The sequence below is a fragment of the Oncorhynchus gorbuscha genome, unplaced genomic scaffold (assembly GCF_021184085.1).
Source record: "Oncorhynchus gorbuscha isolate QuinsamMale2020 ecotype Even-year unplaced genomic scaffold, OgorEven_v1.0 Un_scaffold_22:::fragment_2:::debris, whole genome shotgun sequence".
Taxonomy (NCBI): Eukaryota; Metazoa; Chordata; class Actinopteri; order Salmoniformes; family Salmonidae; genus Oncorhynchus; species Oncorhynchus gorbuscha.
In genome coordinates, this window is record NW_025745099.1 from 77,305 (window position 1) to 91,272 (window position 13,968).

At 43.8% G+C, this 13,968-nt stretch overlaps 1 protein-coding gene across 1 annotated transcript in view; it reads right to left on the reverse strand.

Moving 5' to 3' along the window:
• Positions 1–495: 495 nt before the first annotated feature.
• The window catches only part of LOC124017472 (low-density lipoprotein receptor-related protein 1B-like), a gene marked incomplete at its 5' end in the record, with an annotated part of 45,704 nt that continues 32,231 nt past the window's right edge, over positions 496–13,968 (reverse strand). Inside the window, 7 exons of the mRNA XM_046332678.1 lie at positions 496–1,250; positions 3,565–3,648; positions 3,876–4,026; positions 8,596–8,686; positions 9,452–9,528; positions 11,545–11,658; positions 13,326–13,430. Of these exons, the coding sequence (XP_046188634.1) occupies positions 1,110–1,250; positions 3,565–3,648; positions 3,876–4,026; positions 8,596–8,686; positions 9,452–9,528; positions 11,545–11,658; positions 13,326–13,430 (763 nt within the window). The remainder of the gene's footprint in view (positions 1,251–3,564; positions 3,649–3,875; positions 4,027–8,595; positions 8,687–9,451; positions 9,529–11,544; positions 11,659–13,325; positions 13,431–13,968) is intronic.

A 13,968-nucleotide genomic window follows, 5' to 3' on the forward strand; every position in this document is an offset into this window, starting at 1 on the left:
AGAATACAGAGGAGCTGTGAGACTCAACCCAACCAATGTGCATGCAGAGCTGAGAAAATCACTGATCGCCAAGGATACAGTACATTGAATATAGTAGTGCCCCACACAATCTCATGAGTGCTCATATTGCTGAAGTAATTTACTTTTCTCCATTGCTTTTGAAAATATCTGGTCATGGAAACAAAATGTGATAATGTACAACAGTTTCCTGGCTTTGCTGCTGTGGTTTAACTTTGAAAGATTGGACATTTGCAAGAACGCAGTGATGCAAAACAACTTAGGGGACACATAGTGCCCCCTACTTACCCAACAATTACCACCCCCAAAGACAATCAGCAGGTAAAGGAACAGTCCTGGGCCCGGATGCTATCATTCTAACGATGCATTTAGCCTGAAGATGCTTTCGGGAAACTGGGCCCAGACATGTTCACTCAGTTGCAATGTTTTTAAGTCTGAGCAAAAGGTCCTGCTGCAATCAAATTGGGGAACCAGAGGTATACAACAACACATTTTTATATAAAAAAACAGCAACACAATATATATATATAGATATATATGAGCAGTAGTGTATTTGAAAGGTCAAGAACCCCCCCTCCATTTATTACATATCGATGTACTGTACAGTTTTGTATAAAAGTACGACACGTAATATCTTGTCATAAAATACAAGCCAAACTGGACATATATAAATCATATATAAAATTATAAAACTTCTGTGTCACATCTTTTTATCGTCATTTGAGAAGGTAAATACTGTATACATGAATGTAGGCTGTGACACCACAATACACTTTTTTGTTTGTTTTTGTCCTATCCTTGAAACACATTGATTAAAGCGATCAGCTGGTAACAGTTGCGAGCTCAAAGCATCATAGCAGGGACTACTTCAGTTGAAGGAAAGCATTGAAGGGAAGGTCATTTTCAGGTGCTGGCTTTTTCAGTGCAATGGAAAAGATACACATCGCAGTGTTGCCTGCCTGATGATGCCTCAGACATAACATGAAAACAGAAAATTCTAGTGTGGTGTGGACATATAAAAATCCTTCTTTTAATTTTGTACATTTATACAGCTCATATAAAATATTATACCAATAGCGTACAGTAAAAGGCTATGCAACTGTCTCTCGTATAGTTGCCTCCAGTTTCTTTGGGAGTAGCTCGCTTCTCGCTTCGATATTGATGACGGGCTTCCGACAGTTCTGTCCTTGATCAAGGTATAACTCAGCGTATACTGGGTTGGAGTTTATGGCCTGGAGAAAAAAACACAATAACCAAAGGAGAGCATTACTTTTACACTAAACATGGCCAGGAGGAGCTAATAACCATTTCATTGGCCTACATGATTTACATTAACTAGATTAATTAGTTATTAAAGTATTTCGTATCTTTCAGATGCCCAGCCTATTTGGATATACAGTGAGGGAAAAAAGTATTTGATCCCCTGCTGATTTTGTGCGTTTGCCCACTGACAAAGAAATGATCAGTCTATAATTTTAATGGTAGGTTTATTTGAACAGTGAGAGACAGAATAACAACAAAAAAAATCCTGAAAAACGCATGTCAAAAATGTTATAAATTGATTTGCATTTTAATGAGGGAAATAAGTATTTGACCACCCCTCAATCAGAAAGATTTTTGGCTCCCAGGTGTCTTTTATACAGGTAACGAGCTGAGATTAGGAGCACACTCTTAAAGGGAGTGCTCCTAATTTCAGTTTGTTACCTGTATAAAAGACACCTGTCCACAGAAGCAATCAATCAATCAGATTCCAAACTCTCCACCATGGCCAAGACCAAAGAGCTCTCCAAGGATGTCAGGAACAAGATTGTAGACCTACACAAGACTGGAATGGGCTACAAGACCATCGCCAAGCAGCTTGGTGAGAAGGTGACAACAGTTGGTGCGATTATTCTCAAATGGAAGAAACATAAATTAACTGTCAAACTCCCTCAGCCTGGGACTCCATGCAAGCTCTCACCTCGTGGAGTTGCAAGGATCATGAGAACAGTGAAGAATCAGCCCAGAACTACACAGGAGGATCTTGTCAATGATCTCAAGGCAGCTGGGACCATAGTCACCAAGAAAATAATTGGTAACACACTATGCCGTGAAGGACTGAAATCCTGCAGCACCCGCAAGGCCCCCCTGCTCAATAAAGCACATATACATGCCCGTCTGAAGTTTGCCAATGAACATCTGAATGATTCAGAGGACAACTGGGTGAAAGTGTTGTGGTCAGATGAGACCAAAATGGAGCTCTTTGGTATCAACTCAACTCGCCGTGTTTGGAGGAGGAGGAATGCTGCCTATGACCCCAAGAACACCATCCCCACCGTCAAACATGGAGGTGGAAACATTATGCTTTGGGGATGTTTGTCTGCTAAGGGGACAGGACAACTTCACAGCATCAAATGGATGATGGACGAGGCCATGTACCATCAAATCTTGGGTGAGAACCTCCTTCCCTCAGCCAGGGCATTGAAAATGGGTCGTGGATGGGTATTCCAGCATGACAATGACCCAAAACACACGGCCAAGGCAACAAAGGAGTGGCTCAAGAAGAAGCACATTAAGGTCTTGGAGTGGCCTAGCCAGTCTCCAGACCTTAATCCCATAGAGAATCTGTGGAGGGAGCTGAAGGTTCGAGTTGCCAAACGTCAGCCTTGAAACCTTAATGACTTGGAGAAGATCTGCAAAGAGGCGTGTGACAAAATCCCTCCTGAGATGTGTGCAAACCTGGTGGCCAACTACAAGAAACCTCTGATTGCCAACAAGGGTTTTGCCACCAAGTACTAAGTCATGTTTTGCAGAGGGGTCAAATACTTAATTCCCTCATTAAAATGTAAATCAATTTATAACATTTTTGACATGCATTTTTCCGGATTTTTTGTTGTTGTTATTCTGTCTCTCACTGTTCAAATAAACCTACCATTAAAATGATAGACAGATCATTTCTTTGCCAGTGGGCAAATGTACAAAATCAGCAGGGGATCAAATACTTTCCCCCCTCACTGTATACAACAATTGACAGTGTTAACGTGATAAAAGCATTTTGCAGCACGCCCAGAGCCTATTGTTGCTTAACAAGCAAGACAAGGACACGGTCACCGACATCCCACCAGGTGACTGTAGACAAGCTCTAGCCATGTGGAACACCAGCAGATGGTTCCTTTCATCTATAAACTGGGTGGGTCGAGCCCTGAATGTTGATTGGCTGACAGCAGTGTATCAGACCATATACCACGGGTATGACACAACGTTTATTTGTACTGCTCTAATTACGTTGGTAATCAGTTTATGATAGCAACGAGGCACCGAGGGGGTTTGTGGTATATGGTCTACATTCAGTATCACAGCCCACTGGGCCTTATTGCTTAATTAAAACACATATTACACATATTCCGGAGGAAGCCTTTACCGTGGCTTTCATGAATACAACATGAGATCCTGCATTGTCTCATAAACCCCACTATGACCCCAATGGCCATGGCTTTGTATCAATATACAGTAGGCTTTTATACAGCATCTGTCCCATGCTGGACAGGGAGTTCACAGGGAGTTTACCTGTCCAGGAAGGATCTCCTTCGGGAGATGAACTCCTTCAGGGTGAACTAACAGGTGACTGGACCTCACACCAACACACCAACCCTACAACACACAATGACAACATTAACATCACACACAAACCCCACAACACATAATCATTACAGTTTAACCTTCCAGAATAGAATAGAATAAATCTTTGTCTATTGGCTACACGCCAATATCCACACCGGCATACCACTGAATCAATGTAGTATGCTAGTGTGGGTATTTCGTAGCCCTTGTTAGAAACTCAGGGAAAAGGGAGGATTCAGGAGTAAGCGTTTCCAGACCTTGTGTGGGTCCAGGGTGAAGCTTGGCTGAAGGTGATTCCCAGCATCAGAGTGATTGTCGTGGTCCACCTCATACATGTTGTACGAGGGGTTACCGATCTCTAAGTTTAGCCCACCATTCACCATGGGCTGCCGCTGGACTATTTTCCCCCTGTAAATCATAACATTGATTGAGGTTAGGAGAGCATTTTAAACCTTCATGACTGCTTACTACGTTTAGCCCACCATTCACCATGGGCTGCCGTTGGACTATTTTCCCCCTGTAAATCATAACATTGATTGAGGTTAGGAGAGCATTTTAAACCTTCATGACTGCTTACTACGTTTAGCCCACCATTCACCATGGGCTGCCGTTGGACTATTTTCCCCCTGTAAATCATTACATTGATTGAGGTTAGGAGAGCATTTTAAACCTTCATGACTGCTTACTACGTTTAGCACACCATTCACCATGGGCTGCCGTTGGACTATTTTCCCCCTGTAAATCATTACATTGATTGAGGTTAGGAGAGCATTTTAAACCTTCATGACTGCTTACTACGTTTAGCACACCATTCACCAGAAGGCGAGTAGGAAAGCTGCCGTTACCGTCAATATTACTCAGTCATTGGACAATAAACTAGACGAGGTACGATCACGAATATCCTACCAACAGGGCATCAAAAACTGTAATATCCTATGTTTCACGGAATCGTGGCTGAATGACGACATTGATATTCATCTAGCGGGATACACGCTGCACCGGCAGGATGGAACAGCACAATCAGGTAAGACGAGGGGGGGGGGGTCTGTGCATATTTGTAATCAACAGCTGGTTTGCTATCACAGAGTGGAACATGTTCCGGGATTCTTCCGATGACATTGAGGAATACACCACATCAGTCACTGGCTTTATCAATAAGTGCTTTGAGGACGTCGTCCCCACAATGACTGTACGTACATACCCCAACCAGAAGCCATGGATTACAGGCAACATTCGTACTGAGCTAAAGGGTAGAGCTGCCGCTTTCAAGGTGCGGGACTCTAACCCGGAAGCTTAAAAGAAATCCTCTATGCCCTGCGACGAACCATCAAACAGGCAATGCATCAATACAGGACTAATTCTGTGATTGAATCACACTACACCAGCTCCGACTCTCGTCGGATGTGGCAGGGCTTGAAAACTATTACAGACTACAAAGGGAAGCACAGCTGAGAGCTGCCCAGTGACACAAGCCTACCAGATGAGCTAAATCACTTATATGCTCGTTTCGAGGCAAGCAACACTGAGGCATGCATGAGAGCATCAGCTGTTCCCGACGACTGTGTGATCTCGCTCTCCGTAGCCAACGTGAGTAAGACTTTTAAACAGGTCAACATACACAAGGCTGCGGGGCCAGACGGATTACCAGGACGTGTGCTCCGGGCATGAGCTGACCAACTGGCAGGTGTCTTCATTGACATTTTCAACATGTCCCTGATTGAGTCTGTAATACCAACATGCTTCAAGCAGACCACCATAGTCCCTATGACCATAGTCCCAAGAACACAAATGCAACATGCCTAAATGACTATAGACCCGTAGCACTCACGTCCGTAGCCATGAAGTGCTTTGAAAGGCTGGTAATGGCTCACATCAACACCATTATCCCAGAAACCCTAGACCCACTCCAATTTGCATACTGCCCAAACAGATCCACAGATGATGCAATCTCTATTGCACTCCACACTGCCCTTTCCCACATGGACAAAAGGAACACCTATGTGAGAATGCTGTTCATTGACTACAGCTCAGCGTTCAACACCATAGTACCCTCAAAGCTCATCACCAAGCTAAGGAACCTGGGACTAAACACCTCCCTCTGCAACTGGATCCTGCACTTACTGACGGGCTGCCCCCAGGTAGTGAGGGTAGGTAAGCAACACATCTGTCACGCTGATCCTCAACACTGGAGCTCCCCAGGGGTGCGTGCTCAGTCTCCTCCTGTACTCCCTGTTCACCCACGACTGCATGGCCAGGTACGACTCCAACACCATCATTAAGTTTGCTGATGACACAACAGTGGTAGGCCTGATCACCGACAACAACGAGACAGCCTATAGGGAGGAGGTCAGAGACCTGGCTGGGTGGTGCCAGAATAACAACCTATCCCTCAACGTAACCAAGACTAAGAAGATGATTGTAGACTACAGGAAAAGGAGCACCGAGCACGTCCCCATTCTCATCGACGGGGCTGTAGTGGAGCAGGTTGAGAGCTTCAAATTCCTTGGTGTCCACATCAACAACAAACTAGATTGGTCCAAACACACCAAGACAATCGTGAAGAGGGCACGACAAAGCCTATTCCCCCTTAGGAAACTAAAAAGATGTGGCATGGATCCTGAGATCCTCAAAAGGTTCTACAGCTGCAACATCGAGAGCATCCTGACCGGTTGCATCACTGCCTGGTATGGCAATTGCTCGGCCTCCGACCGCAAGGCACTTCAGAGGGTAGTGTGTACAGCCCAGTATATCACTGGGGCTAAGCTGCCTGCCATCCAGGACCTCTACACCAGGCAGTGTCAGAGGAAGGCCCTAAAAATGGTCAAAGACCCCAGCCACCCCAGGCATAGACTGTTCTCTCTACTACCGCATGGCAAGCGGTACCGGAGTGCCAAGTCTAGGACAAAAAGGCTTCTCAACAGTTTTTACCCCCAAGCCATAAGACTCCTGAACAGGTAACCAAAGGGTTACCCGGACTATTTGCATTGTGTGCCTCCCCCCAACGCCTCTTTTACGCTGCTGCTACTTTCGGTTTATCTTATATGCATACACTTTAACTATACATTCATGTACATACTACCAAAATTGGCCAAACCAACCAGTGCTCCCGCACATTGGCTAACAGGGCTATCTGCATTGTGTCCCAAGCCAACCCCTCTTTTTATGCTTCTGCTACTCTTTGTTCGTCATATATGCACTGTCACTTTAACGATACCTACATGTACATACTACCTCAATAAACCTGACAAACAGGTGTCTGTATGTAGCCTCGCTACTCTTTTTTTCCAAATTTCTTTTCACTGTTTTACTTCTTTACTTACACACACACACACACACACACACACACACACACACACACACACACACACACACACACACACACACACACACACACACACACACACACACACACACACACACACACACACACACACACACACACACACACACACACACACACACACACCTTTTTTTCGCACCATTGGTTAGAGCCTGTAAGTAAGCATTTCACTGTAAGGTTTACACCTGTGGTATTCGGCGCACGTGACAAATCAACTTTTATTTGATTTGATTTCCATTGATCATTCTTGAGATGTTTCTACAACTTGATTGGAGTACACCTGTTGTACATTCAATTGATTGGACATGATTTGGGAAGGCACACACCCATCTTTATAAGGTCCCACAGTTGACGGTGCATGTCAGAGCAAAAACCAAGCCACGAGGTTGAACGAATTGTTCGTAGAGCACCGAGACAGGATTGTGTCAAGGCACAGATCTGGGGAAGGGTACCAATTTTTTTTTGCAGCATTGAAGGTCTCCAAGAACACAGTGGCCTCTGTCATTATTAAATGGAAGAAGTTTGGAACCACCAAGGCTCTTCCTAGAGCTGGCCGCCCAACCAAACTGAGCAATCGGGGGAGAAGGACTTTGGTCAGGGAGGTGAAAAAGAACCCAATGGTCACTCTGACAGAGCTCTGGGGTTCATCTGTGGAGATGGGAGAACCTTCTAGAAGGACAACCATCTCTGCAGCACTCCACCAATCAGGCCTTTATGTTAGATTTGCCAGACGGAAGTGGCCAATCTTCAGTAAAGTGGCCAATCCTCAGTAAAAGGAACAGGACAGCCAGCTTGGAGTTTGCAAAAAGGCACCTAAAGCCTCTCAGACCACAAGAAACAAGATTATCTGGTCTAATGAAACCAAGATTCAACTCTTTGGCCTGAATGCCAAGTGTCATGCCTGGAGGAAACCTGGCACCATCCCTACGGTGAAGCATGGTGGTGGCAGCATCATGCTGTGGGGATGTTCTTTTAGCGGCAGGGACTGGGAGACTAGTCAGGATCAAGGGAAAGATGAACAGAGCAAAGTACAGAGAGATCCTTGATGAAAACCTGCTCCAGAGCGCTCAGGACCTCAGACTGGGGTGAAGGTTCCGCTTCCAACAGGACAACGACCTTAAGCACACAGACAAGACAACACAGGAGATACTTCGGAACAAGTCTCTGAACATCCTTGAGTAACCCAGCCAGAGCCCGGACTTGAACCTGATCGAACAACTCTGGAGAGACCTGAAAATAGCTGTGCAGCAACACTCCCCATCCAACCTGACAGAGTTTGAGAGGATCTGCAGAGAAGAATGGGAGAAACTCCAAAAATACAAGTGTTCCAAGCTTGTAGCGTCATACTCAAGAAGACTCAAGGCTGTTATCGCTGCCAAAGGTGCTCCAACAAAGTACTGAGTAAAGGGTTTGAATACTTAAGTAACTGTGATATTTTTATGAATTAGCAAAACATTCCTAAAAACCTGTTTTTACTTCATCATTATGTGTAGATTGAAAAAAGAAACGATTTAATCAATTTAAGGCTGCAACCGAGCAAAACGTCAAGAGGTCTGAATACTTTCCCAAGGACCTGTATGTAGTATGAAGTGACTGGTTATCTTTTGTAATCTGTCTGCTTAGAAGTAAAGATATACCTTTGCTTCCTCTTGCATACGAAAACCCCCAAGGCCATGGTAGTGACGAGAATCACCAGTAGAACCAGCGGGACAACGATGGCCATGCTTCCTGTAACACACAGAACAAACTATTAGAGTTAAACATGTTCGATTACGTAACATACTTCCCTCCTCTTTGTAGTGAAACAATACAATTCAAAAAAGCTTCAGAGGGTGGAAAAATTACTTTCTTCAAAGTTCCAACAAGGTTCTTCATATGGGGACTGCATTTCTATGTTAAAGTCAGTCTATTGGGGTAAAAGGCTCCGTCTGCGCAGCTAAGCCTTGAGAGCAAGTCGACAGCGAAATGTCAGACTGCAGACCAAGATCAAATACCAATCTCTGGGAGGGTAGGGCGGTTCAAAGAGACTGAAAAAGGTCTGCAAATCCAGACAACAGCACTTTAAGAACTGAAAATAGACTGTTTTTTCTTGTAGGATTTTGTGTCTATGTTTGTGTGTGTGAATGTGTGTGTGTGTGTACAGATGTAGGATCTTAATTTGAGCCAGTTTGCTACAGCAGGAAAATAAACCTGCAGCAACAGGAAATGTGAATTATTATCTGGATTATAATTAAATGGACATTTTTGTAGGGGCTGATACATTTTCCGTAACGGCAAATCAAAAGTGAATTTTCATAATGGACATTACAAACTTTAGAAGCTTTTTGAAACTCAAATACACCACAAGTTTGCAAATTCTAGGCAACAAAATAGTGATCAAATTAAGATTTTACATCAATCTGTATGTTTCTGTGTGTTTGAGAGAGAGCGAGCAAGCAAGCAAGAGAGAGAGAGATAAAGAGAGAGAGTCTCTTTACCACAATAACTACTCACCCCCACTGATGTTGCCAGACAGACTGTTCTTTGGGGCAGGTCTCTCACACTGTGTACCTGACCAATCAGCTGGACACCTAGAAAAGTCACAATGAGTATGAATAGCTGTCCGTTGGTCAAACCAAGTAGCTTTAAAAGAAGGCTATAGTGTACACACACAATATAGCCTTATCAGTTATGGAGGACGGGCTCCTGGTAATGACTGGAGCAGAATCGGTGGGATGGTATCAAATACACCAAACACATGGTTTCCAGATGTTTGGGGAAATGGGGATTAGAGGTTGACCGATTTCAAGTACCGATTTCATAACAAATCGGTAATCAGCCTTTTGGACGCTGATTATATTCAAGCCTATCAACTCCCGAGATTAGGCTGGCAATACTAAAGTGCCTATAAGAACATCCAATAGTCAAAGGTATATGAAATACAAAATGGTATAGAGAGAAATAGTCGACACATCATACTTCCTATAACTACAAACCAAGAACCTTTTAACTTGGGAATATTGAAGACTCATGTTAAAAGGAACCACCATCTTTCATATGTTCTCATGTTCTGAGCAAGGAACTTAAACGTTAGCTTTTTTACATGGCACACTGTGTTTTTGCATTATTTAAACCAAATTGAACATGTTTCATTATTTATTTGAGAATAAATTGATTTAATTTATGTATTATATTAAGTTAAAATAAGTGTTCATTGTTCAGTCAGTATTGTTGTAATTGTCATTATTACATATATATAAATAAATAAATAAATAAATAAATAAATAAATAAATATCGGCAGATTATTCTGTATTGGAGATGCAAAATCATAATCGGTTGACCTCTCAGGGGGTTACCTAGTCAGTTGTACAACTGAATGCATTCAACTGAAATGTGTCCTTTGCATTTAACCCAACCCCTCTGAATCAGAAGTACGGCGGGGGGCTGCCTTAAATTGACATCCACGTCTTCAGCGCCCGGGGAACAGTGGGTTAACTGCCTTGCTCAGGGGCAGAATGGCAGATTTTTACCTTGTCAGCTTGGGGATTTGATCCAGCAACCTTTCGGTTACTGGCCCAACGCGAGGCTACCTGCCAAGCATTTCGCTACACTCGCATTAACATCTGCTAACCATGTGTATGTGACAAATACAATTTGATTGGATTTGATTTGATTTCCATTTACGCAGTTCTGGCCATTATTATGAGCCATCCTCCCCTCAGCAGCCTCCTGTGACACGCACACATCTCTTAATCTCATCTCCTCAAGTCTCAGGGAACATGCATGCATAATTCATTCCCGCATCGAGTTAAAGAAAATAAGCATAATCTCACACGAAGTGTGCAACCCAAATGGCACCCTATTTCCTGTATGTTGCACTACCTTTGACTCGAGCCCATAGCGGCCCATAGGAATCTGGTCAAAAGTGGCGCACTATGTAGGGAATAGGGTACTATATGGGACGCAGAACGGTTTAGGATGTAATCCAGAGACAGTGATCCATTAGTAGTTACCTCTTTCCCCTCCCTTGCCCAGAGGATAGGAAGACATGCAATTACACTATATGGGGAATCTGACTATATGGGGAATCTGACAAGGGTGATCGCATGATGATAAAATGATATTAGCTAATATTAAATGGACTGTAAGCAGTATTTAATAAAACTTTCATTAGAGGGACCGTGGCTCGCTGCAGGTACCACATGAATCATAGTCCTGAAGGGAATGACAGCTTGTAGCTGACCTTGTTGCTTGGGAGTATGTTCAGCTGCAGAAAGACCGGGTTATTATCCTGTTTTCACCACATGTATTGAGAGGCCAGTGCAAAGAGAGAAACGTCGGGTGCGTTTGTGCTGTGAGTGACGGGGACGAGGAACATGTGTGGTAAGGAGTTATATCGCACAGAATGTTGGACAACAGACAGACATACTGGTGAGTGTCTGAGTCGGGGAGTGATGTGCAGAGTGGACGCTGCTGGAAAGTGAGACAGTGAGGGCTGGTCTCGGAAATGGCGGGAGAGGAGGAGGGAAGGAGATGAGGAAGAGAGGAGGGAGGGAGGAGGGGAAAGGGAGTAAGGGAAGAGAGGAGGGGTAAAAGTCAGACCTACTTGCACTGGGGTTTGTTTAAGGCAGTTAACGTGCAAATCCCTTTATTCTGACAGTAGTTATCACACGGATTGGCCCGCTGGTCACAGCGCTGGTTCAAGAACCCAGGCGTGCAGCTGCAGCACAGAGAAATGATCGCCACATGAACAAATCATATATTGAGGGACACAGAGACAAAGCCTGGGTCTGAAATGGCACCCTATTCCCGACATAGTGCACTCCTTTTGACCAGGGGGCCCACATATGGAATAGAGTGGCATTTTGGACACACTGATAAAAGAAGATAAGAGCACAATACATTCTCACAGTCCACCAGCTCGGGCTATTGGAGGATACAGAGTATGAAATCGAACAGATGGAGCTAGGCCCTATTCCATCCTAGTGTTTACATAGGATGTGTGTGTGTGTGTGTGTGTGTGTGTGTGTGTGTGTGTGTGTGTGTGTGTGTGTGTGTGTGTGTGTGTGTGTGTGTGTGTGTGTGTGTGTGTGTGTGTGTGTGTGTGTGTGTGTGTGTGTGTGTGTGTGTGTGTGTTCAGGTGAGAAAGCAAAGCGTCATGGCAAGCAGATCCATCCACTGTCACGCCAAGTGGGAGCTAAAAAAACAGTGAAACCATAGGAATAGCCTACAGACTGTTGTTTGAGATCTATAGCATGACACATATAGCCTTCTAGGCACGTGTGGTCTTTGTCCACCACCGACCCAATGAAACAAGCAACTGGATGACGTAAAGACAAAAGAGAAGGAAAAAAACCGAACAAAAACAACGAGCGGGGAACCGCTCATTCAACGCTGTAGTATAGGAGACGGTGGTATGTACAGTATCGAGGCATACGGTTTAAAGCTACAGTCCTTAATTGAAACAACGACAAAGCTGCACCCCACCTCTGTTTTGGCAATAGGGCTGAGGGATGGGCCTGGAGAAATGTAACCACTCTCAAATTCACAGACAGAACTACGGACGCAATGGCTGACCGTCCATGAGACCACAATTATGGTCTAACAATGTTTTAAGGACATACGGTTTTTGTTGACATTGACATTGTTTACAAACATTGGGAGTAATAAAAGATTCTAGTTTAGGTTCTGATGGGGTACGACAGTTAAACTAAGCTCATGAGGCATTTATAAGTTATATTATTCAAAAATCAATGGGTATATATTATTAATTTGGCTATGCAGACTTTAACACATGTATAATACTGAACATGATTCATTCCAAAAGTCCAAAAATGGATGATGCAACTAAGGACTGATAAACTTTGAAAAGCGTCTTGAGAGTGATGCAAGCCCCAGAAACAAACACAACCAAAACACCTCTGCATACTTTAATGCAGGAGATCCTATCGTTTGCAAGAGAAAAAGGAAAACAAACCCTTTCATCTTGGAAAAACGTGGAAATATGCCACCTCATTGTGAGACCTCATTGTTTTCTACTAATGTTCCAATTTTAGTAGCCTGGGTCTAATCCAGTCTCTGCTACATTACCTGCTCTGTCTCTCACAGCAAAACCACACAACCGCTTCCAATACCACTAATTGTATCAGTGATGTGTGCGTGTGTGATACAACTGAAAGCAGGACGAAGACAAACACAATGGCTGCGTTTACACAGGCAGCCCAATTCTGATCTGTTGCCACTAATTGGTCTTTTGACCAATCAGATCAGATCAATTTCCAAAATAGCAGAATTGGGCTGCCAGTGTAAATAACAGCCAAAGAGATGAACAGTACGAAAGCCATAGAATCGATAGAAAAAAAGAAAAGGAAAATTGAGCTGACTTACTGGCAGAACGGCAGACTGGTCTCGGGGTCCTGGCGACAGGTTCCTCCGTTGTAGCAGTATCCATCACACAGCTGACAGGTGGCTGCCACTCTACCGTTACTGCAGCTGTAAGGAAAGGAAGGGGAATATAGCGATGACTTCATAAAGCATTACAAGCATATGTCTAATGCATTTATAACGCCTTATGCCTTATTCTGTGACGCAAGCCCTGGACCATGGAGACAGGAGAATGCTGACATGTGGTAGCATCCACAGAAATATAATAGAACGGATATTGCTTTCAAGTCAATGTTCTGTGATGGGTGGACCGTCCTTATTGAGTGTACCAATAAGTAGTATCAGTCAAAAGTTCCATTCTAGTAATTCTAGTCGGTAACATTGTTTGGATATCCACAGACTATCAGTAACATATCGACTAACTATCAAACACTAATCCTAACCCTAAACTAATCCTAACCCTAAACTAATCCTAACCCTAAACTAACCCTAAACTAATCCTAACCCTAAACTAATCCTAACCCTAAACGACTCCTAACCCTAAACCTAATCCTAAACTAATCCTAACCCTAATCCCTGTTCTTACCTTAACCTTGGCAAGCAGTTGCTCATCAACAGATCGTTTGTTGATAGTCCATCTTTACAG